This window comes from Megalopta genalis, chromosome 11, assembly GCF_051020955.1.
Source record: "Megalopta genalis isolate 19385.01 chromosome 11, iyMegGena1_principal, whole genome shotgun sequence".
Classification (NCBI taxonomy): Eukaryota; Metazoa; Arthropoda; class Insecta; order Hymenoptera; family Halictidae; genus Megalopta; species Megalopta genalis.
Window position 1 is genome coordinate 6,116,112 of NC_135023.1, and position 20,467 is coordinate 6,136,578.

The window sequence follows — 20,467 nt, forward strand, 5'->3', positions numbered from 1 at the left end:
TTTACTTTATCGTAATATATTTTTATTGTTTTATTATTAGAAATTAAATACTAACGAACAAACCATAAACAATAAACCGTAATTATTAAACATCTAAGCTTATATAAATCTTTACTAGAAGCATAGATCGAATACTAAATTTTTTAGTCATAAACATAAATTATTCAATGAAATTAAGAAGTTTAATCGATTAGTTCACTCAACTTTAATGACTATGCTATTCAATTGTACAAACACATTTATAAGTGGAACTAGTATTTATACAAAATCCTACTTCATAATTAAAATACTGGAAATGTAGCAATAATTTAAACATAAGTGTTTACTATATATGTAAATAATATATGGAAATAATTAAGATTATAAATTGATTGGGCTTGCATTGAAAATGCAACCAGAAATACAATTTGTCGCGCATTGCGACAATCTCTAACGCATCACGAACTGTACTATCGTATACACGACGTATGTGATTGAAAAATAAATGTATTAGAAAAAACATTATTACAGTAAACAGTTTACTAATTAAAAGTGCATAAATTTACACAAATATAATGTTCATTAAAATCAGTATATTCTGCTAAATAACTGCAAATAGTCGTGCATTATTGTACATTTCGCCTTGTTGTGACATCCGATAAAATCATTCAACAAAAGATATTTATCATTTATTTCTATTTAATAAGAGAATTATTGTTATAAATAAAATATATCGTCATATCAATATAGACTATTCTATTCTGTATAATAATATATCATAATAGTTCATATTAGAATTTTAGTTTCCTAACCTTATCGTTTGCCAGAATTTTGAGTTAATAAAGCAAACAACAGAGAAGAACATGCCAAGGACATGTGATCAACGTCGATCGCGAGAAAGAGATCGCGATCGTGATAGAGAACGCGGCGATCGCGAACGTCGTGATCGTCGACGATCCAGAAGCAGGTCCAAGGATCGCAAGAAGGACAGAAAACGTTCTAGATCGCGAGAACGATCAAGGGAACGGGATAGATCACGTGAGAAAGACAGAGATAGGTCTAGAGAGAGGCGTGAGTCCAAAGACAAATCTAAAGATGACAAGAAGAGGAAGCCAAGTCCTATATTTGTTATGGAAGATGAGAATAAAAAAGAAAATAAGTCTGAGCCCAAGAAGGAGGAAGACGAAGCAGATGAGAAAGCAAAGCTTGCTCTGAAAAAAGAGCCACTCAGTTTAGAAGAATTGTTAGCTAAGAAGAAGGCAGAAGAAGAGGCAAGAGCCAAACCAAAATTCTTAACTAAGGAGGAGCGTGCAGCTCTAGCATTGCAGAAGAGGCAAGAAGAAGTCGATGCCATCAGAAAACAGCAAGATGAAATACGTAAAAACTTATTTCACAACGAGAGTACTGGGAAAGAAAGAGAATGGGATGAAAGGGACAGGTAATTTATTATACGTCTGTATAGCTTATTCTTTCTATTAAAATAATACTTAAAACCTTTAAATATGTTTTATCAGTTTGCTAAGCAGACGTAGAGAAGGTCAGCGTGCAAGGGAAGAAGAAATCAAGGACAAGGATAAAGAGAAGGAAGTAGAAGCTATTAAAGAACGTTACTTGGGATTGATAAAGAAAAAACGTCGCGTTAGAAGATTAAACGATCGAAAATTCGTGTTTGATTGGGACACTTCTGAGGACACATCCGTTGATTATAACAGTATTTATAAGGAACGACATCAGGTTCAATTTTTTGGTAGAGGAAATCTTGCTGGTATAGATATCAAAGCACAGAAGCGAGATCAGAGTAAATTTTATGGAGAGCTCCTGGAAAAGAGGAGAACAGAAGCAGAGAAAGAACAGGAGAAGTATGCACTCATTTTGAAACTAAGAACAATTGATAGATGCAGTGTATTAACTATTTTTTTGTTACTTTTAAGGATGAGATTGAAGAAAGTAAAGAGGAAAGAAGAAAAGCAGAAATGGGATGATAGACACTGGTCAGAGAAAGCTCTCCATGAAATGACAGAGAGAGACTGGCGTATATTCAGAGAAGATTACAATATCACAATAAAGGGAGGTCGTATACCAGATCCAATTAGATCGTGGAAAGAATCAGGATTTCCTAAAGAAATTCTTGATATCATTGACAAAGTAGGATACAAAGATTTAACACCTATTCAGAGGCAAGCTATTCCTATAGGACTTCAGAACAGAGATATTATTGGCGTCGCCGAAACTGGTTCCGGAAAGACGCTCGCATTTTTAATTCCATTGTTATTATGGATTACCAGTTTACCAAAAATTGAAAGACTGGAAGAAGCAGATCAGGGTCCTTATAGTATAATTTTAGCACCTACTCGGTATATTAACGCACATAACTAGAATTAATTATTTGACATTAATATATATTAATATAGCTCAATGACCAATTATACAAAATATTTTCAGTGAATTGGCACAACAGATTGAAGAAGAAACTAACAAATTCGGACAGCCATTAGGCATAAGAACAGTCGTTGTTGTTGGTGGCCTTTCAAGAGAAGAACAAGGTTTTAGATTGAGGATGGGTTGTGAGGTAATTAATTACTTGATATTGTGCCTGTTGTTCACTATATATAAGATACATGCTTTAATTTCTATCATCGCAGATTGTAATAGCGACTCCTGGACGATTGATAGACGTTTTAGAAAATCGGTACTTAGTTTTGAATCAGTGTACTTACATAGTATTGGATGAAGCTGATAGGATGATAGATATGGGATTTGAACCAGACGTGCAAAAAATTTTGGAGTACATGCCAGTGACAAATCTGAAACCGGATAATGAGGATGCCGAGAATGAGGAAAAACTTCTAGCCAACTATAATACAAAGAAGAAATACAGACAGGTAGGAAATACTATTTTGCATTGTTCTATTTTCTTATGAATTCTAAACTAAATTTCTATTGCTTTTAGACTGTGATGTTCACAGCCACCATGCCTCCCGCAGTAGAACGATTGGCTAGGACTTATTTAAGGCGACCGGCTGTCGTGTATATTGGTAGCGTAGGCAAACCGACAGAGAGAACAGAACAAATTGTACACATTATGGGTGAGGCTGATAAGCGCAAGAAACTTATGGAGATCCTCAGTAGAGGAGTAGAACCACCAGTAATAATATTCGTGAACCAGAAGAAGGGTGCTGACGTTCTTGCTAGAGGTCTAGAGAAACTAGGCGTACGTTTCTTCATACCATTAACTTTTGATTATGTATAAAAAACTCGACATCTCATTCAATATTTTATATTTTTTTTTAGTACAATGCTTGCACACTTCACGGTGGTAAAGGACAAGAACAGAGAGAATACGCGCTCGCATCTCTCAAAAGTGGTAGCAAAGACATTTTGGTCGCTACTGATGTCGCTGGTCGTGGTATAGATATCAAGGACGTTTCAATGGTTATTAATTATGACATGGCTAAGACCATAGAAGGTAAACGACATCATTTTATTGTTAAACAAATGGAAATCACATCATACCTTTGTTTGCAGATTACACTCATCGTATCGGTAGAACTGGTCGTGCAGGAAAGGCTGGTCTTGCTATTTCATTCTGTACCAAGGATGATAGCCATCTGTTCTACGATCTTAAACAAACGATACTTGCAAGTCCAATCTCTACTTGTCCACCGGAGTTATTGAATCATCCGGACGCACAACATAAGCCTGGCACAGTGGTAACGAAAAAACGTAGGGAAGAGAAAATATTCGCCTAAAAGATACACTAATCGTATGCGTTTGTTTATAATCGGTCCGTGTGTTTCTGTCTCCCATGCGGTTACATATTTTTTTTTATAATGTATGGGCAGAAAAGAGTTATGACTGTGTATGTAAACAAAAATAGAAGAAAGTGTAAATATACATACTATGAAAATGGACTTTTGTATTATTTCTGTTCATGTAAATAGAGGATCTATGGATGTGGTATCTAGGATTGAAGAGAGGAAATGTAATCCTATACCAGCCACCATTTCTGGAAAAAACATATTAATAAATGATTTATTATACAATGAGCTGTTCTAAAGAGTGTATAGTTTCATAATTATTTATTATGCGAATTCAGGTTTTAACGTCATTACTTATTGGTAAATTGTCTTCTACAATGGTACAAATTGTCATAATCAAGGAACTGGAGCAGGCGGGGGTGTATAGTCCCCTTCAACCATGCATTCGTTTTTCCAATCGTCCGGTATTATCGGTTTCATAATTTGTATGAATTTGTTTAGTGGACAAACTGTTGTACATCCAGGTATAGTTAGAGGATACGGTTCATGGTCGGTTGTGTTTTTTAAAAATACCTATATGCGAACGTATAAAAATTATACAAATGTTTGTTTAAATACTTTCCCAGTTGCATAAAACATAAGTTTCTTACTTGAACATTCCAATCATCTCCGTCCTCGTGTAACTCGATCATGGTCATGATATTATAATGTGGCATTTGGTTGTTCCACACATGCATGACGTCCAACAAAGTTACAACGGTGCTATCGTGTCCAATATACATAAACATTTTCCTATCTACAGGCTCAATGGTGTCATCTTTCCTCGCCAACATGTCGGTCACGATTTTTTTAAGTAAGGGACCTCCTTTGAGTCTCTTTAAAATATCATTGTATCCATTGAGTTTAAAATCGTATAATGTCAGCGGTTCCAACTTATCAGGATAGTAATCTATGGACCATTCGGGGAGGGTCAAGTTCATTTGTTTCTGAAATATAATTGTGAAATTTATAATTCATGTAAGGTGTCCTAATGCATTCACAATCTTTGAAAAGAACACTTACCTCAGCTGTTAATGTTCCATAAAGTGAATTAACATCTTCAGGGGACGAAATTGTCATACCTGTTAGGTTTGTTAATTCTTTGTATAACTCTATGTTATTATCTTGAATCTGTTGTACCTCCGGTAAAGACGTGATCGTGTGTCGTAATTTGGTATATCTCGGACACGTGTCCCATATTAACATCAACTATAAAGCAATTAAAATAGCTAAAAATAAGTATAAAATAAGGCATGTACAAAAATACAATACATATATATATGTGTGTGTGTACTGTATCTTCTGAACGCGGTTGATAGAACAAAGTGACCGGTTGCCAGGGTAGATCAGCCTTGAAAGATTGCTTTTCGTTTGGTCTCCATAAAGCAGCAGCTACCAGCAAAGCAGACATTTTTGTACGATCGACAGCGGTGGATTGTAAATAGAATATATCTGGACTGTATATTGGTCCCAAAAAATCACCATAACGATGGCGTAGGTACAACCCTTGATTATATTGACTCCTCCTGCCCTCCTACATAGTAGTTTTGAAGTGTATCATTAAATCAAGTCTTAATATTAGGTCAGCCAATAGCGAGAAGGAATTACGTTTGTCAGTTGACCCCAACCATAAGGTTCCATTGTATTATTTATGTAGGGATCATTTGGATATGTGTCTTGTGGTGCCCTTTCACCATGTCTCATTACCTGAAAATAATTTCCTTCAATTTAGACCAAATAATTACTGAAATAAAAAAGTATAAGTAAACACCGAGCTATTTTGTGAAACTGCTATTAAAGCAGGTATAAAATTTATAATAGGGTAATATGTAAAATCTTCATAATTAGTTCACACAAATGGGACATCTTTGTATATTATGAAGGCTCTATATCATTTTCGTCGATCATCTGATAATGTTAATCTTAGCTTCCACCGTGCAGATAATAAAGTAAGAAGATATTTTTTTTTCGATGCGACGTAATTCTTTTCTACCTACCAGCGTGACTAGTCGAAGAGTAGTATATCCACTTTCCTTCTCATTTTTCTTGTTAATGGTCGCACCTTCTTCGAGTGTTACAGGCGACCCTAAAAATAAAGTGAATGTGATGCATTAAATGAGAATTTCAAGGACGTTGGTGAAACTGAATACTCGACATGGCTAATATAGTCACAGCAATATGTACTAGTTACTGTAAGAAAAACTGAACGTAACTATCGTTAACAAATTGTGATATTTTTGCGCGCTTATCAGTAAAAACGAATTACCTGACGATAAGTAGATGATGATCGTGAAAAATAATAGTTTAACAGCAAACATTTTTACGTATGTTAAACAGGTATTCAAGGACCGTCTTCCATTGACCATTCGACTACCACGAACTGCTACACGTGCGGAACAGCCGCGTACTGGGGTCTTAAGAACTGCTAGCAGATAAATTCCGTGTCCCCACCATGCGAAAAGCTGTATTATACAATACATTACAATGTTACTAGTAACAAGACTGGCTTATCTCTTCAAGTGTCGAACATTTATTCCATTGATGCCAGCGATCTCGCGGCATCATCGTGTTCCGGTTCTCCACCTTTGCGATTCGCTACCACTTCGTGAAACCTGCAGAATAAGTTAACAATTAATAAACCATAAATAAATTGATATTTCTTTATACTACAAAGCTATAATTGCCAATTGTTTAATTGGACAGTTGCTCTAAATTCTTCAGGTACTACCATATAGAGTATTTTTATCATTGGTCCTATATGATTCCCAGAAATGAGAACAATACCTACTCGAGGAAATAACTGCATAAAAAACGGGAATTACGTAGTTATGCAACTCAATTGACTTGCAACACTTGCTTGTTATTGAATTCTGTTACAGCTGCTCCGAAATCGGAAAAGGCATTTTAATTGCTATCCTGGAGAGAAAATGATACAAAATTAAGTAGCATTTTTTTTCAGCACGCACTATGCACCGCGCGTGATTCATCAGATTGCATGAATAAAGAAATGCAAATTTTGGAGCTTGAAAACGTGTCTCAACGCCTACGCAAAGGAACTAGCATCGAAACCGATACAGACTCGTCCTTAATGACATACGAAAATAGTTGCGACCTGACAATAAACGGCCCTTAAACATTGTTTAGCACAATACAAAAATAAATTTAAATAAGTGACATCGTTACTTCAACGTCGTCATTAGTAAACTGGGATTGCACAATTCGTGGAACGCGGAAAATGATTACAAAACTATTACGCTTCAACGATTTTGAAATAATCACTGAATGATTATTACATAACTATGTCATGTTACACATATGTCATGCTATATTATATATTGCAGTTACAAGATGAAAATAGAATATAAAATAATAAAAGACCGTGAAGAAAGTTCTATTGCTTCACATATTTAAAATGATATGAATCAGGGTATTTAGAGCAACAGGTCATATTATAAGCGTAACAAACTGACAACTACTTCTACATGAAATTGCAATTTGAGGAAACTGTTCCATTTAAAGAGAATCTGTTTGCTCCTCCGCCGATAGAATTCGTTCGAAGTCAGTCTCTTGTCATATTTTATTGTCAGGGCAACGACAAATCAAGGCACTCATTTGTTCGATCGGAACATCATCGAGCACCCTTGCAAGTTTATACAAGCATCTAACAAGCCTTGATCTTAGTCAACGCGATCCACGAGCCGAACAAGAAACCTCCAGGATAGAGAAAAATCGCGTATGCGAACATCTTCGTGAAATCGAAGACTGAAAATCCACTGAAGACGTGGATTCGTTGAAAGGATCCAAACGTGAGGATACAGAACCAGTTTCAGCCGTGGATCGCATAAGCGAAAGTGGTCAAACGGCGGTGTCGAAACCCCGGAAATCCCGTCGCAAGAAGCCGAAAAACGCTGCCGCCAACTCCAAGGTCTTTTACAAAATTTCGTGACTAGCTTACGAAATTCCTTAGATAACGCTTTTACTTTCTCTTCTTACGGGAAAGAATGACAAAATTAATTCAGTAAACGTTGTCTGTATTCTTTAAAGAATTTAATGTATATTCAACGTGTGAAGTTATTTTAATCATTTGATTGTATTACATAGTTTTTAATGATTTTTTCACAAATTTGAAGGCAAAAGCAATGGCTACTCCCAGCGGCGAGTATCGAAAAGAGGTACAGAAATGCAATTCACAAACTGGATCGCAGTCACAGCATCAACAACCGTGCTCCATATCAGCGATTCAGAATCAAACTAACTCGACAACGCCGATGCGATTAAGATCCCTCTACACCGCGCACAGTTATCACGCGCAAACAGATGAGTCTAACTATCAGGTACATCTGCAAGTACAGCTCGAAAAGTTGAAGAAGACTCTCGGAATTTTATCCCAGCAATTTTTTCTTTCACATAGATTAAATTTCAATGTTTAAAATTCTATTAGTCGTTGGCTTATAGATTTTTCTTAATTTGTTGAGCTGTACCTTGGAGAACGTTTGTAGATCAAACATAAGAATCATTTTCCTCTAGCGATACAGTGAATTTTCCAAGTATTTTGAAGCGCCTCCGACGGAACAATGGGGCGGATTAAATAACAACTCGGCGTTTTCCAATTCGACGGCTCTTTGGCGGCAGCCACGAAATTCGAAAATTATCTCGCCCTACTATGAGGAGACTTGCGTTTATGCAGAGAACTGGAGGGAACACGATACCGAAGCAACTATAGTCGCCACGCCACATGGGACCATTTCCTTGAGACTTCACAACAGGATCCGAGTAGATATGACAGTAGATCGGGCAGTTAGAGTAATTAACTTCAAGGTACTCTCGTCTTTTTCTATTTGAAAACGTTTTTAAATGATCACTGATTTTCCTACAAAAAGGAAAAATATTATATCGACATTTCGCATTAAAATTCATGTAGGAAAATTTGCTTTATACTCACAGAATTTTCATATGAATTTAATTTATTGTCAGCGTAGAATAACATTGTATTATCGTTGAGCGGTTCTGGAGCAGCCGCGGCATTACTACATCCTAATGGAAGGATATATCAATACGGATCACGAGTTGAAATCCTGGCGCACGATGCCCACGGCAATAACAAGTTAGTAGTATATCTGTAACAACATTAAAGTACTATTAATAATAATGATCATTCTGTATTAGATACGCAAAGATGTGGTACAAAGGGGTCAGCTTCACTTCCGAACAATGCGCTCTTGTTTACTTAGTGGATACAGCAGGGACGAGAACAACAACTGATTCATTTTCTGATATGAGTCAGGTATAAAAATTCTAATGTATGTCTAGTATTGTTATTTACATTGTACTTTTCTAGGATTTTGCTGTAAGCGTTTTCTACTCTCGTTCTCGACACGGTTCTGTCTGCTTACAAGAAGCTACTGCTGCTTTGAGCGCTGCTCAGTACTGGTTAACGAATGAAGGCGTGGAAAATTGGATCATCAATAATGTCAGAATTTCCCAGACACCAGACGGTCTTGTTAGGTATGTTCAAGTCATCTTGTTACATACTATCTTGCATAACGATTCACGCAATAAACAGTTAAAAATGTGACTTATGTTTTCATCAGGATTGCTCGCAATAGTAACAAGTATCAATTGCGTACATCCCCCAGTAATGGTACTGCCTCGTTGACTACACCATTTTTACACTGCACTGCATCCTTGGGCCAAACATCTCATCTTTTTGTGCGTCGCGGTGAACGGCGAATGCACTACGATGGGACCAGTTTTATCGTTCGAAATGCAGGTCATAGTGCTGGTTTCGACGACAACAATCAACTGAAAGTCTATTAAGAAATTCTCATACGAATTCCTATTATCGTGAGCTTCTTGAAGGCTACCGCTACAACAACGCAACTCATCGCATCCAGTATACAGATTTACTTTTAACGTCCTAATGCAACTATGTGAAACTGAAAAATATGTCATATATTTTGGAACTCGATGGTACAGCAAGCCAACAAAGATTGTAACCAGTTTTTAAGTTTAGAAATTTATTTGAATTCTATTTTAAAGATGTTTAGTAATTTAATTGAATTGCCTTCATTTACCCGAAAACATAGCACCAGGTGTGGAGTACAATAAAATGTTCCTTTAAATTCGGAAAGATTAATATTTTCGCTAACTTGTTCCCTATACTACTTTGTACATTTCTTAATAAATAATATGGCTTTAATATTCTACTTATCAATCTAAAGGGTGATTCAGTAAAGGTCATATTTTTCGAGACTTCAAAGTCATCAATTAAAATTTAAATAGGATTATATATTTCTAGCATTATACTATAATAGGTAAGATTAAGACGAATCAAATAACCTACAGTAACATGACCTTCACGCGACCTTAACCCGATTAAGCATTGCATTGCTCATCGCGATTGGAATTGTCGCACCGAAATTGGCTACGACTTAAATAAAAAAAAACCGTCTTCACAAATAGGACCACCTTGATTATGATAGAATTATATAACCCTATTCAAGAAAACACCTATGACCTTTAAAAAAGAAATTATTTCCACTGCAATATGTATCTCTCCAAACCATCCAATCTGTTCTTCTATTGAGCATTGTTAATAATAATAGAAATACTGCTTTATAACAACTTTAGTGAATCACCCTGTATATTATTACTAGGCAAAAACTTACTGATGAAAGTTGTACCTATTCTTCCTTAACAGTCTTATTCTAAATCTGACATATCCGAATCATATCCTTCAATTTCGAGATCATCTTCTGATTCATTTGAATCTGTTTGAAAGCCATCGTGAAGTAGAGGTCGCATTTTTTTCTGTATGCTAGTACTGGCTCTTCTACAATTTGTAAACATGAAATAATTAAGAAGATAAGTGTATTATAAAAATACAACAAAGTACATACTTTTTTAATTCAACTTTTGAAGTAGAAGCACCACAATTAGATCCACTCTGTAGTTGTTGAGTTTTTCTAGCCTCCTCAAATTCTCGAATGTCGTTAGTGATTTCCTCAGCAATATTTGCAGTAAATAAATTTAAACTATCATGTGACTTAATTTTAGATATTAGTGTCTGTTTCTTTTCTTCATAAGCTTTACTTAATTCACTGATTTTTGAGAGAACTTGCTGATTGTCTGTCATATCCTTTAAAGCTGGCAACACAGAATGTGGATTAAAGGACTGCATTTCTTTTGTACGATAATGCTTCTCCAGACCATACTAGAAATAATATACAATGAAGTTATGATTATGATACAATATCAATTTGATAATTATTTTTGAGGACTTAAGATGCCTTTATCATTTGCAAATTACCTCTTTATCAAAAATACAAAACTGAAATGCATTGTCAGTTATTAATTTACATAAGATATAATTAGCATCTAAGTGTTCCGCTTCCTTTATTTCTGTATGCAGTTCCATAATATTGCTCCAATCATTTAATTTGATTCGAATCTTAAATAGATTAGTAGGCATCTTATAATATACTCCGTACAAAAGATATAATCCTCCAATGCGTTCCTTGAATCTTGGAGGCAATAAAAGAAGTTTTTTACAGATATGCAGAGTTTCCTCACAGAATTCTAACATTTCAATATATGAGGGACGTCCACTAAAAACGTAAAAAATATTTTAGTAATGAAGTCTACGAGTTAAAACCAGGAAATAATTTTGTCAGAGATATAGTGTTAAATTTATGCATGATCTACTTGAGTACTGATAATGATATGGATTTTGTAAAATATTTATGTGTAACTTACGTAAATACTAGAGAAAATTTCATTTCTTTCCAAATCTCGCAAAACGTTTGAAATCTAATGTCCTCTGCCTGTTCGAAACGGTTAATTAGTTGTTCGCAATCTTCCTTGAATCCACTCAAGATCACCGACTTGCTTTTTGCCATTTTAACTATTTAGTAAACAACAACGAACAATATTAATAGTCGTTTTTATTATTTATTACTAATTTACCTGTTGTATGAACAGTAATTTAAAACCCGCGTTCGTAGAAGCCTATTACTGTTTGACATTTAACATCACTTTCTTTCGTAGTATGTGCTAGCGACATCTATGAAAATGTATTTTAAAACGCGGGTAATTCAAATGATTAGAAATTGTATACGAATTGCAATTGACTGTAATTTTACAACTAGTTGATATTTCGACCCTGTATCTATAATTCAAATCGAAACTCCAGCGTGTAAACAATGAAAACATATAATTTTAATGTTTGAAAGTGGTATTTTGTACTGGACACTCTTAATTTTTAATATTTATTGTTGTAATAGTTCTTAAAATCTAAAAAACTCGATGATTTAAAGTGTTTTATTTATTATTTTCCTTCTACTGTAAAGTAATTAGCGATAACATTTACTAATTACTTCTGCATGATACGTTTCAATACATATAAAATTGTGGAAAAATGAAAATCTTAAAACTTATGGCGTCAGACGTTTGGGATCACGGGGAAACATCGACACTTTTCTGATATTATCCAAGCCAAGGTATAGCATTACAACACGCTCCATACCGATTCCACCGCCAGCATGTGGAGGACAACCATATCTAAACGCGTCAATGTAGGACTTGATCTTTTCTATATCTGAAATATTACAACAATAGTAAATATACATGAATTTAAAATCTAGAATTTATCTAAACCTACCAATTCCATGATGTTTGGCGCGTTCAGTGAGAAGTTCGGGATCATGAATACGTTGTGCACCGGAAATAATTTCCTCACCTCGCATAAACATGTCGTAAGAGTTCGATATTTTCTGTAATAAGTACTCAAGATTTATTTAACAAGTCACTACAATATAATTAACTATAAACTTACGGGATTATCTGAGTCTGGCATTGTGTAGAAAGGTCTCACTGCTAATGGGTACTTGTCCAATATATAGAAATCAGTGTCGTACTAAAAGCCAAATTAAAAACACAATGTTATATTCATTCTTGAATCTATATGTACATTTTGAGGTATATTCTATATATAAAAACATACCTTTGCCTTTACAAGTTTGCCTAACAATTTCTCATCGGGTGTAGATAAATCATCTTCCTCGCCTAAGGTTACTCCAGCTTCTGCTAGTAATTCAATAGCATCACTAAATTCTAATTTCAGAGCCGGATCTAAGAATTTGAAAGGTTCCACGTTGTATTGTTGACGTACGGCTTCAATGTCGGCAGCATAACTAAAAAGAGTAGTGTGTAACAAAATCATCTTCATGAAATAAACTCGATTTAGTTATATTCTAATTAATTCTACATTTACTAACTTATCACGGAGACCTTTAAACATTTCGGTGAACATTTGTCCAATAGTCTCCATAACTTCGTGATAATGATATTTAAATGCCATTTCCAAATCGAGACCAACGAATTCCGTCAAGTGTCTGTGTGTATTAGAATCTTCAGCTCTAAAAACTGAGAAATTATTACACATATTGAATAATTATAATATATAACAAATTATAGGTGATTGTTCGTTAGATGTTTAATTCTATAATACCTGCACCGATAGTAAAAACTTTGTCAAAATCAGCAGCAATAGCCATTTGTTTGTAAAGCTGTGGAGATTGAGCTAGATAAGCACTTCCTTTAAAGTATGATACTGTGAATACATTTGCACCACCTTCACTTGCAGCAGATATAATTTTCGGTGTATGGATTTCAACAAAACCCTGTGAACAAAACATTAAGTCAGTAAATATGTAACATAGTCAATCAATTCCAGAGATTACTTACTTTATTTGTAAGAATATCTCTGAATAATTTACACACTCCTGCTTCAACCCTGTATATAGCTTGATTAGCTGGAGTTCTTAAATCCAAAATTCTGTTGTCTAATCTAGTATCTTGATTGACTTTTATGTTGAGAGCATTATCATCTCCTTCTCCCATAGGCCTTGAAGCATCCTCAATTTGTAAAGGTAATTGTGGCTTAGCAGCACTTACCACAAATATTTTTTCAATGTGAACCTCCACATCTTTTTGTGTGCAGGACTCAATTTTGGAAGGTACACATTTGACTACTGCCTCTGTATCCACAATGGATTCTTTGGTAATGCTATAAAATTATTTAATTGAATGTCAAACAAAATTTATTCATTCATTTCTATAACTTACTTTGATATAAACTTAATCATTTGTTTGCTAGTTTTTTCATTTACTGCTGCTAATCCTTGCACTGTGTACGATTGTTGTCTCAAAACAATAAAGCACTGTTTACCTGCAACAAAATACTCTTATTTTCCTTATTCCGAATCTAACAAGCTAAATAGAATATCACTGCTTCGATGTGATATACCTTTAGCACGACTAGTATGTAAACGTCCTCTTAACCATACAGTTTGATTTTCTAATGCTGGAGACAAATTTTTGATATCAGTAAATTTTCTCTCTGCATGTTTCTCTTTACTTTGTATTAATCCTGTCTCTCCATATTTGTCCCCTGAAACATCTTCTTCTTGACTTGAGTCTTGCTGTGCTTGCTACATTTATAAAGTCATAATACGATTCTTATTAAATAAAATTATATGATAGAAAAACTATTTACTTCCTATCACATTCATATACAAAGTCTAACTTACAGCTTGAGCTTTACGTTCTGCTTTCTTGGCTGCTTTCTCAGCCTCTTTCTGTTGCTTTTTGAGGGCCTTCTTCGAAATTTCATCTCTTTGGTAGAAAAATATCTTTAAAATGATAAATAAAAAAGCATTCAAAAATTATTATTTTTCTTACCCTCCTACAGGTGATTCTACAGGCTTATCCTCTCCCATCTAAAAAATAATGCAACATATTAACATAGTAAATGAAAATTATTTTCTATATGTAAAATATGCATATTTTATATCAATGAATAAGTATATGAAACAATTGACAATTCTATTCTATTACGAACAATTATTTTATATAAAACGCATATGGAAAGGATTACAAATAAGGTTAACTTAAATTCATACCTTAGAAACTTTATTATTTTAATTATACGCACCTTTATTTATTGAAAGTTTAAACAACACTCGCTAGAACACAATATCTATTTATAGTTTCTTATCATTAAATGATGTAGAGCTATGTACGTACATATATGTATAATTGCACAGATGTGAAATTTGCCGAAATTGTGTAACATCGAGGTACGTTCTGAAATTGTCTGATACTGATGATTCATTTGCACACATACATAAGGTGTAAAAATAGATGCTTATGTAGGAAATAAAACATCTATACTAAAAGAACACACTATATACTTATTATAATTATTGCGAAAAATAGATTACATATAATTTACTATTAACAAAAATGTCTTGACATTGTCAGGAATTTGGTCTGTACTCTCGAATTGTGATAGAAACAATTATCTTATAACATACAAAAATAAAACATTTTTACTTTGTACTTGATTTCAATATGATACAGATAAATTATAAGTTATGTTTTATTTACGACTATACTAATAATATGTGATACACACACATATGTGTTCACAGAAACATTGTATCTTTGTTACGGAGTTATATTAGCACAATATTGTTAAAGAACTTGCATATTTCACGACGATAATAGGATTCGGATAAGGAACAAATAAAAAGACGAGCTCGCATCGCAAGATCTCTCCAAACCTTAAGGTTTGCAGTTCAAGAAACTATCATTTTTGCTCCATCATCTGCTGAATCCAACAAAGTCGATATTTGCTCTTCTGGAATTACTGGCGCAGCCCCATACAACGGTGGTTGAGGATTGGATTTTAATGATTTCACCGCGAATTCGGTAGTATCATTCCAGCTTTTCCGGCCCATTTCTTCAGAATCTGCAAACACACGAACTCGAGATTTGCGAGCGAGCATCATCGCAGCGTAGGGCATAATAAAAGGAACAAAGTAAAGGTGCAATAATAATTTGCATCTAGAACGTCTAATGAATGTTATTGACATCTTTTGTCGGTATCTACATAAGTAACATGAAAAAATCAATTTATGTTGTATGTAACATTATTCGTAATGGAAAAGTATAAGTGTGAAAAATTTTCACATTGCCTTTATTTCTTACTTTTTAATTTATCTGATGAATCGTCGAACGACGGATCTTGAATATTCAACATTAGATTATTGCCACTAAGATAAAGGCGATTTTGGGACGCAGCAATCTAAAACAGGAATTACATTTGTACATCACTTGTTTCATAGAGCACATGGTAGTATACAAACGGAATAATGTTTTATAATTACTGTGCGAGAAATAGTCTGCGCTGCTCGAAGTTTTCTTAATTTTAGATAACCAGGGTTTTGGCTAACAGCTAGACCAAGGTACACAGGAGTTAAGGTTATTTCTTCTTTGAAAATAGTAATTATGTACTAGAGTTATTTGTATTATCAATAAAGGATATCATTTTAGCTGCTTCTGCTTCACCCTCTGCCTGGACAATCTTTTGCTGCCTTTCTTGTTTTGCTCTTTCTACAACAAAGGCTGCTCTTTGTGCTTCTTGCTGGGCTACTTGTTTAGCTTCTACAGCAGCTGTATATTCTTTACCAAAACTCAGCTCAGTAATAGATACATCATCCAGTACAATGTTAAAATCACGTGCACGTTCAGTCAATTCTTTTCTTACTAAGTTTGAAACCTGTTGTCTTTGTGTAATGAGCTGAGATGCATTGAACTTAGCTACAACTGACTTTAATACTTCATTACAAATACTTGGTAGAACCTAAAATGTAATTACAACCTTGAGAACCATTCTAATAAAGTCAAATTTTTATGATAGAATCTGAATAACAGTACTATATTATTATAAAATTCTTACCAACCTTCTCATCATAATCAAGACCTAAATTACGGTACATTATAGGTAATGTGGATGCATCAGGACGGGAAAGTACACGAAGAGAAATATTGACCATTTGCAAATCTTTGGATCCAGTGGGAGAAGAGATTTTTCTAGGTCTGCTTCTAATATCGTAAATAATTGGATAATGGAACCATGGAACACGAAAATGAAGACCCTCGGTCATAATATCTTTTTGAACACCTCCTATGCGAGAAAATATGATCGCTCTATGGCCAGCCTCCACTGTAACGAAACATGAATGTTTTAAGTGTTCCACCATTAAAAGAAATGCGATTTTGAAGATGACATGCAGAAATAAGTTCATGAATGATAAGATTTCATATTGTTATACAAATCATTGTAATTAAAGATCATAAATAATATTTAAAAATCATATGAACCTGTGTATAAAGATTTCGTAACACCATAAACCGCCACGCCGGCCGCTGCGAGGACTTTGAGTCCTAAAGAAGTACCATTTGGATTTCTGTAGAATCGTGTTGCAAACTCATGTAGTTTATTTTGTGCCATTGTTAATCACAAGAATGTATCGTTGCACCAAGCTAAAAATCGATCGTACTTTTATCAGACTATAGACTCCCAACGTGATAAAAGTTACAAGTTAGAATGCTGATGGTTTCCAATTAAAAATGGCGAATAACGTGCACCGTCCACAATGGAGAAGAAACTTAAGGGATGATTTGAATGAACAACGAATTTACATGTAAATTGTAATTCGAGCTGACTAGTTTTCATGAAACGAAATCATTATCCTATTCGTGCAGAAGCTTGCTAAAACATTAGAATTCTATCTGAATTTTGAAATAAAAAATTGCTTGCTACAATTTATAAACTGTGTTTGCATATAAATATATCTCATAGATAAAAATATAGAACATTCACAAAAAAACATGGCGCTGTGCTATACGAGGTAGTGAAATGTCTTCTGATTTTATATTGTATTTTGGCGTAGTTAACATTTTTTATAATATAAATTAATTTTTCCAGATTGCTTTGCCGGCGAGGCGTCGATCTCCGTAATTTTCGCAGCTTGTATACCTGCAGGTGAAATTACATAATATATAACCTTTTACTTCATTTCGTTGTAAATTAAATTTCGAAAGATTTATGTTATTATATACTTTTATGTAGAAGAATTTTCACGATCCATATTCTAAAATAAATTAAATTTTACTCAAATGATTGTCATGACTACTATTTCAATATTTTTTCTTTAACATTACATGACATGTCTATGTGTATATATATATATATATATATAAATTAACAGATATTCAATAAATAATCTAGCCCACTCAATGTTGCTGTTACTAAACCATTGTGTTCTGGATCTGCAATTTGTGAATCTCACGATGAGAAGAATATGCGTCTCAAACGACCCATGTCACCACATTTGACCATCTATCAAGTTCAATTGACAGCATTCCTGTCAATAACACATCGTGCAACAGGCATGGTATTGGCTAGTTATGCAATGTTGCTTGGTTTGGGTAAGAATGCAATTCTTTACTTAATAAGGACTGGAGCAAGAAAAATGTAGTAATTTTGATCTATAATTATAGGAACATTGGCGATCCCTGGAGGTATTCCTTGCCTCATTGAAGTGATTGAAGATTTAAGTTTGTCTTCGGTTCCTCTGTTCTTAGGGAAAACTCTTTTAGCTCTTCCTGCTACATACCACTCGATTAATGGATTACGTCACTTGGTAAAATATCAGTTACTTTTCTTCATAAAGAAGCTATTTTTAAAGTAATTATTTTTTATTTATGAGTCATTGATCTTTGTCGTTAATGTTTGCAGTCCTGGGATATGGGAAAATTCCTCACCATTAAAGAAGTATATAGCACTGGTTATGCAGTATCTGCCTTATCAGTGATCGCGGCTATTGTGCTTGCTGCAATGTAATCTCAATGGCATGGTCAAATTATGATACAATCTTCATTGTAAATTTACAGTGTGAATAGATCAATAAGTCGGGTCTTGTATTTTGCAAGCTGTATTAAATCTAGAATAAAACGTTTTGTTAGACTGTATTATTAATCAGTTTGTCATCGATTAATGTTATACAATCTAGAAAATGTATAATAATTTATTAAAAAACTTATTTATGTTTCAGTAGCTATACTTTTAGTACATTTCAATATATTACATAAAACCTTCAAGAGACGAATCAATAAATTTTTTATAAATCGCCATGAATCGTGCGACAAATGCCTCTAAGTGAAAAATTGCTTTCGATCCCCTATGCATTTTATGTTCATATTCTGCCGCAACTGTTGCAATTTCAATTTTTAATTGGAGATCGCAATTTTTTATGCATTCTTGTAAAAGTCCCTTAAATATCAAATCGGTCGGAATCGCGTGCGTTAATAATTCGTAAAGTCTATTACGTATTTCCAAAAGTTTTCTTGGACTTTGTTCACTGACCATCATGTTAGCAGTATTTCTAATATATACTTGCCAATCTGGTTCTGCTATCTTCTGGTCTGCAGTGAACGGATATCTGAAAACAAGTGATTTAAATTTTAAATTTAAACTCAAATTAATACATGCTCTGTTAAACACGAGTGGACTTACTGTTCTACTTTACATGCTTCAAGCATCAGTACAGCTCTTCTCAAATTCCTACCACTAGCTTCAGCCAATCCAGTAGCTAATTCATCTGGTAATGTTAAACTTTCTCGTTTACAAACTGAATGTAAAATATTCTTTATGTCAGATATTGATGGAGCTGGTACTCTAATTCCTAAACACCGAGATCTTATAGCTGGTAAAACTCTAGATGTTGAATTTGCGCAAAGTATCAATCTGCATGTAGCTACATATTTTTCCATTGTTCTCCTAAGTGCATGTTGTGCATCTTTAGTGAGCTGATCAACATTTGTTAGAAGCACAACTAAAATAAAATGCAATTAATTTAGCTAATTAAGACTCAATAGCAAAGAATAGTACACATACCTTTAAAGTCTCTTTGTCCACTTGAATCTATTTGATGAGTTTGGGCAGTTGTTTTTACCAAGTCCATAACAACTACTCTATCATAGATACCTACATCGCTAGGATTCACTTCTATGTGATAATTGCTGCTTATGGTTGTTATTTCTAACTTTTTTTTGGATGGTGTCTGAAAATAAAATCAGTTAAAAGATGAGATCTCCTCGAATTAAAACAATAAATAAATAAATAAAAGATTGATATACTTCAAAATGCATGGTTTCCATCCTCAATCTTTCAGATCCGCTACCATATAATTCTTTTATAACACACATTATCCGAGTCTTCTTTCCTGCACCTGGTGGTCCATATACTAACAAATGTGGAAAATCGCCTTTCTGCACCTGTAATTCCAATATTTAATTAATAAAAATAATATAGTTTCACTCATAGAATCCCAGTTTGAAGTACACTGCACCAGACAATAGTTTTCCAGATAACCTCCTCAATTAATACATGCGTTGATAAATGATATTACCATATTTTTTAGGTATTCTGCTTGTTCCTTGTGGTAATCCAATTTTGCGAGCGTTGTTGGTCGATATTTATCTACCCAGAGACTCATTTTCACCTAATTGTTGTAGAACTTTAGTATAATATAACTAATACTCCGTTTCTTTCACAATTTCGCAAATATACTTATGTATTAGTTAATATTACGTTACAACACATCTCACTTTTATAATGTATATTTACATCATATAGAATTAAATATTGTTCAATTATTTAAACGTATAATAATTATACAGTACAACGATTATTAATACCGGCAACTTTTGGTACTCAGTAGACATAAACACAGCTTTAAAAGCGCGCGAAAAGTGTAGATACATAATTATGTACATACATA

General features: G+C 34.0%; 7 protein-coding genes across 13 annotated transcripts; 3 read left to right on the top strand and 4 right to left on the bottom strand.

Moving 5' to 3' along the window:
- Positions 1-407: 407 nt before the first annotated feature.
- Positions 408-3,890, top strand: LOC117226390 (putative ATP-dependent RNA helicase DDX23). The gene is made up of 8 exons (XM_033480655.2): positions 408-1,417; positions 1,494-1,838; positions 1,911-2,333; positions 2,422-2,548; positions 2,622-2,861; positions 2,930-3,190; positions 3,271-3,445; positions 3,505-3,890. Exons 1-8 carry the CDS (start codon positions 843-845, stop codon positions 3,726-3,728), a joined length of 2,370 nt encoding a protein of 789 aa, XP_033336546.2. The 5' UTR covers positions 408-842; the 3' UTR covers positions 3,729-3,890.
- LOC117226393 (prostatic acid phosphatase) lies at positions 3,442-8,857 on the bottom strand. Of its 5 annotated transcripts, XR_013034403.1 has the most exons (9): positions 6,043-7,563; positions 5,774-5,862; positions 5,385-5,483; positions 5,071-5,310; positions 4,800-4,985; positions 4,388-4,723; positions 4,092-4,310; positions 3,879-3,985; positions 3,442-3,724 (listed from the first exon to the last, which is right to left on the bottom strand). XR_013034403.1 is itself a non-coding variant. In XM_076525195.1 (8 exons), exons 1-7 carry the CDS (start codon positions 6,254-6,256, stop codon positions 4,134-4,136), a joined length of 1,341 nt encoding a protein of 446 aa, XP_076381310.1. In that variant the 5' UTR covers positions 6,257-7,563; the 3' UTR covers positions 3,442-3,985; positions 4,092-4,133. The 5 variants fall into 5 exon arrangements, 4 of the variants coding, with proteins under 4 accessions (XP_076381310.1, XP_076381311.1, XP_076381309.1 ...); XM_076525195.1 differs by having other exon boundaries at positions 3,442-3,985; XM_076525196.1 differs by lacking the exons at positions 3,442-3,724; positions 3,879-3,985 and adding an exon at positions 8,719-8,857 and having other exon boundaries at positions 4,042-4,310; positions 6,043-6,388.
- On the top strand, positions 7,194-9,975 carry fest (wurstfest). Its single transcript, XM_076525323.1, has 8 exons — positions 7,194-7,203; positions 7,556-7,701; positions 7,907-8,110; positions 8,304-8,594; positions 8,756-8,880; positions 8,943-9,060; positions 9,115-9,281; positions 9,368-9,975. The coding sequence occupies exons 1-8, from the start codon at positions 7,194-7,196 to the stop codon at positions 9,591-9,593; spliced, it is 1,287 nt and encodes a 428-aa protein (XP_076381438.1). The 3' UTR covers positions 9,594-9,975.
- Positions 9,976-12,081: 2,106 nt separating this feature from the next.
- Positions 12,082-15,043, bottom strand: AspRS (aspartyl-tRNA synthetase). 2 transcript variants are annotated; one of them, XM_033480659.2, is made up of 13 exons: positions 14,862-15,043; positions 14,770-14,800; positions 14,517-14,554; positions 14,366-14,450; positions 14,083-14,266; positions 13,902-14,004; positions 13,521-13,842; positions 13,285-13,456; positions 13,052-13,199; positions 12,778-12,967; positions 12,610-12,690; positions 12,436-12,547; positions 12,082-12,372 (listed from the first exon to the last, which is right to left on the bottom strand). In XM_033480659.2, the coding sequence occupies exons 3-13, from the start codon at positions 14,552-14,554 to the stop codon at positions 12,209-12,211; spliced, it is 1,599 nt and encodes a 532-aa protein (XP_033336550.2). In that variant the 5' UTR covers positions 14,770-14,800; positions 14,862-15,043; the 3' UTR covers positions 12,082-12,208. The 2 variants fall into 2 exon arrangements, with proteins under 2 accessions (XP_033336550.2, XP_033336549.2); XM_033480658.2 differs by having other exon boundaries at positions 14,770-15,043.
- A 155-nt stretch (positions 15,044-15,198) lies between these two features.
- Positions 15,199-17,270, bottom strand: Phb2 (prohibitin 2). Of its 2 annotated transcripts, none has more exons than XM_033480667.2 (6): positions 17,004-17,270; positions 16,583-16,845; positions 16,165-16,482; positions 16,007-16,084; positions 15,828-15,924; positions 15,199-15,588 (listed from the first exon to the last, which is right to left on the bottom strand). In XM_033480667.2, the coding sequence occupies exons 1-6, from the start codon at positions 17,131-17,133 to the stop codon at positions 15,416-15,418; spliced, it is 1,059 nt and encodes a 352-aa protein (XP_033336558.2). In that variant the 5' UTR covers positions 17,134-17,270; the 3' UTR covers positions 15,199-15,415. The 2 variants fall into 2 exon arrangements, with proteins under 2 accessions (XP_033336558.2, XP_076381312.1); XM_076525197.1 differs by lacking the exon at positions 15,199-15,588 and adding an exon at positions 15,685-15,725.
- A 113-nt stretch (positions 17,271-17,383) lies between these two features.
- On the top strand, positions 17,384-18,663 carry LOC117226397 (succinate dehydrogenase cytochrome b560 subunit, mitochondrial). Its single transcript, XM_033480668.2, has 5 exons — positions 17,384-17,533; positions 17,611-17,667; positions 17,914-18,113; positions 18,186-18,328; positions 18,424-18,663. Exons 1-5 carry the CDS (start codon positions 17,514-17,516, stop codon positions 18,526-18,528), a joined length of 525 nt encoding a protein of 174 aa, XP_033336559.1. The 5' UTR covers positions 17,384-17,513; the 3' UTR covers positions 18,529-18,663.
- A 31-nt stretch (positions 18,664-18,694) lies between these two features.
- Positions 18,695-20,426, bottom strand: RfC38 (replication factor C subunit RfC38). Its single transcript, XM_033480666.2, has 5 exons — positions 20,096-20,426; positions 19,824-19,961; positions 19,582-19,747; positions 19,201-19,519; positions 18,695-19,126 (listed from the first exon to the last, which is right to left on the bottom strand). The coding sequence occupies exons 1-5, from the start codon at positions 20,180-20,182 to the stop codon at positions 18,769-18,771; spliced, it is 1,068 nt and encodes a 355-aa protein (XP_033336557.2). The 5' UTR covers positions 20,183-20,426; the 3' UTR covers positions 18,695-18,768.
- Positions 20,427-20,467: the final 41 nt, after the last annotated feature.

What these genes read in the sequence shown, in the direction of transcription:
- LOC117226390 (XM_033480655.2), top strand. Translation starts at nt 843, where the DNA reads ATGCCAAGGACATGTGATCAACGTCGATCGCGAGAAAGAGATCGCGAT. An exon ending in GCAGAGAAAGAACAGGAGAA is followed by an intron (nt 1,839 to 1,910) that starts GTATGCACTCAT and finishes GTTACTTTTAAG; the next exon opens with GATGAGATTGAAGAAAGTAA. An exon ending in GATTGAGGATGGGTTGTGAG is followed by an intron (nt 2,549 to 2,621) that starts GTAATTAATTAC and finishes CTATCATCGCAG; the next exon opens with ATTGTAATAGCGACTCCTGG.
- LOC117226393 (XM_076525195.1), bottom strand. Translation starts at nt 6,256, where the DNA reads ATGTATTGTATAATACAGCTTTTCGCATGGTGGGGACACGGAATTTAT. An exon ending in CTCTTCGACTAGTCACGCTG is followed by an intron (nt 5,484 to 5,773) that starts GTAGGTAGAAAA and finishes AATTATTTTCAG; the next exon opens with GTAATGAGACATGGTGAAAG. An exon ending in GTTGGGGTCAACTGACAAAC is followed by an intron (nt 5,311 to 5,384) that starts GTAATTCCTTCT and finishes ACTACTATGTAG; the next exon opens with GAGGGCAGGAGGAGTCAATA.
- fest (XM_076525323.1), top strand. An exon ending in ACGCTGCCGCCAACTCCAAG is followed by an intron (nt 7,702 to 7,906) that starts GTCTTTTACAAA and finishes ACAAATTTGAAG; the next exon opens with GCAAAAGCAATGGCTACTCC. An exon ending in CATTTTCTGATATGAGTCAG is followed by an intron (nt 9,061 to 9,114) that starts GTATAAAAATTC and finishes GTACTTTTCTAG; the next exon opens with GATTTTGCTGTAAGCGTTTT.
- AspRS (XM_033480659.2), bottom strand. Translation starts at nt 14,554, where the DNA reads ATGGGAGAGGATAAGCCTGTAGAATCACCTGTAGGAGG. An exon ending in GCAAACTTGTAAAGGCAAAG is followed by an intron (nt 12,691 to 12,777) that starts GTATGTTTTTAT and finishes TTTGGCTTTTAG; the next exon opens with TACGACACTGATTTCTATAT. An exon ending in CGCCAAACATCATGGAATTG is followed by an intron (nt 12,373 to 12,435) that starts GTAGGTTTAGAT and finishes GTAATATTTCAG; the next exon opens with ATATAGAAAAGATCAAGTCC.
- Phb2 (XM_033480667.2), bottom strand. Translation starts at nt 17,133, where the DNA reads ATGGCACAAAATAAACTACATGAGTTTGCAACACGATTCTACAGAAAT. An exon ending in TACGAAATCTTTATACACAG is followed by an intron (nt 16,846 to 17,003) that starts GTTCATATGATT and finishes GTTTCGTTACAG; the next exon opens with TGGAGGCTGGCCATAGAGCG. An exon ending in CGCAGACTATTTCTCGCACA is followed by an intron (nt 15,925 to 16,006) that starts GTAATTATAAAA and finishes TTCCTGTTTTAG; the next exon opens with ATTGCTGCGTCCCAAAATCG.
- LOC117226397 (XM_033480668.2), top strand. Translation starts at nt 17,514, where the DNA reads ATGGCGCTGTGCTATACGAG. An exon ending in TGCAATGTTGCTTGGTTTGG is followed by an intron (nt 18,114 to 18,185) that starts GTAAGAATGCAA and finishes CTATAATTATAG; the next exon opens with GAACATTGGCGATCCCTGGA. An exon ending in TTAATGGATTACGTCACTTG is followed by an intron (nt 18,329 to 18,423) that starts GTAAAATATCAG and finishes TAATGTTTGCAG; the next exon opens with TCCTGGGATATGGGAAAATT.
- RfC38 (XM_033480666.2), bottom strand. Translation starts at nt 20,182, where the DNA reads ATGAGTCTCTGGGTAGATAAATATCGACCAACAACGCTCGCAAAATTG. An exon ending in TGGAAACCATGCATTTTGAA is followed by an intron (nt 19,748 to 19,823) that starts GTATATCAATCT and finishes TTTTATTTTCAG; the next exon opens with ACACCATCCAAAAAAAAGTT. An exon ending in GAAGCATGTAAAGTAGAACA is followed by an intron (nt 19,127 to 19,200) that starts GTAAGTCCACTC and finishes ACTTGTTTTCAG; the next exon opens with ATATCCGTTCACTGCAGACC.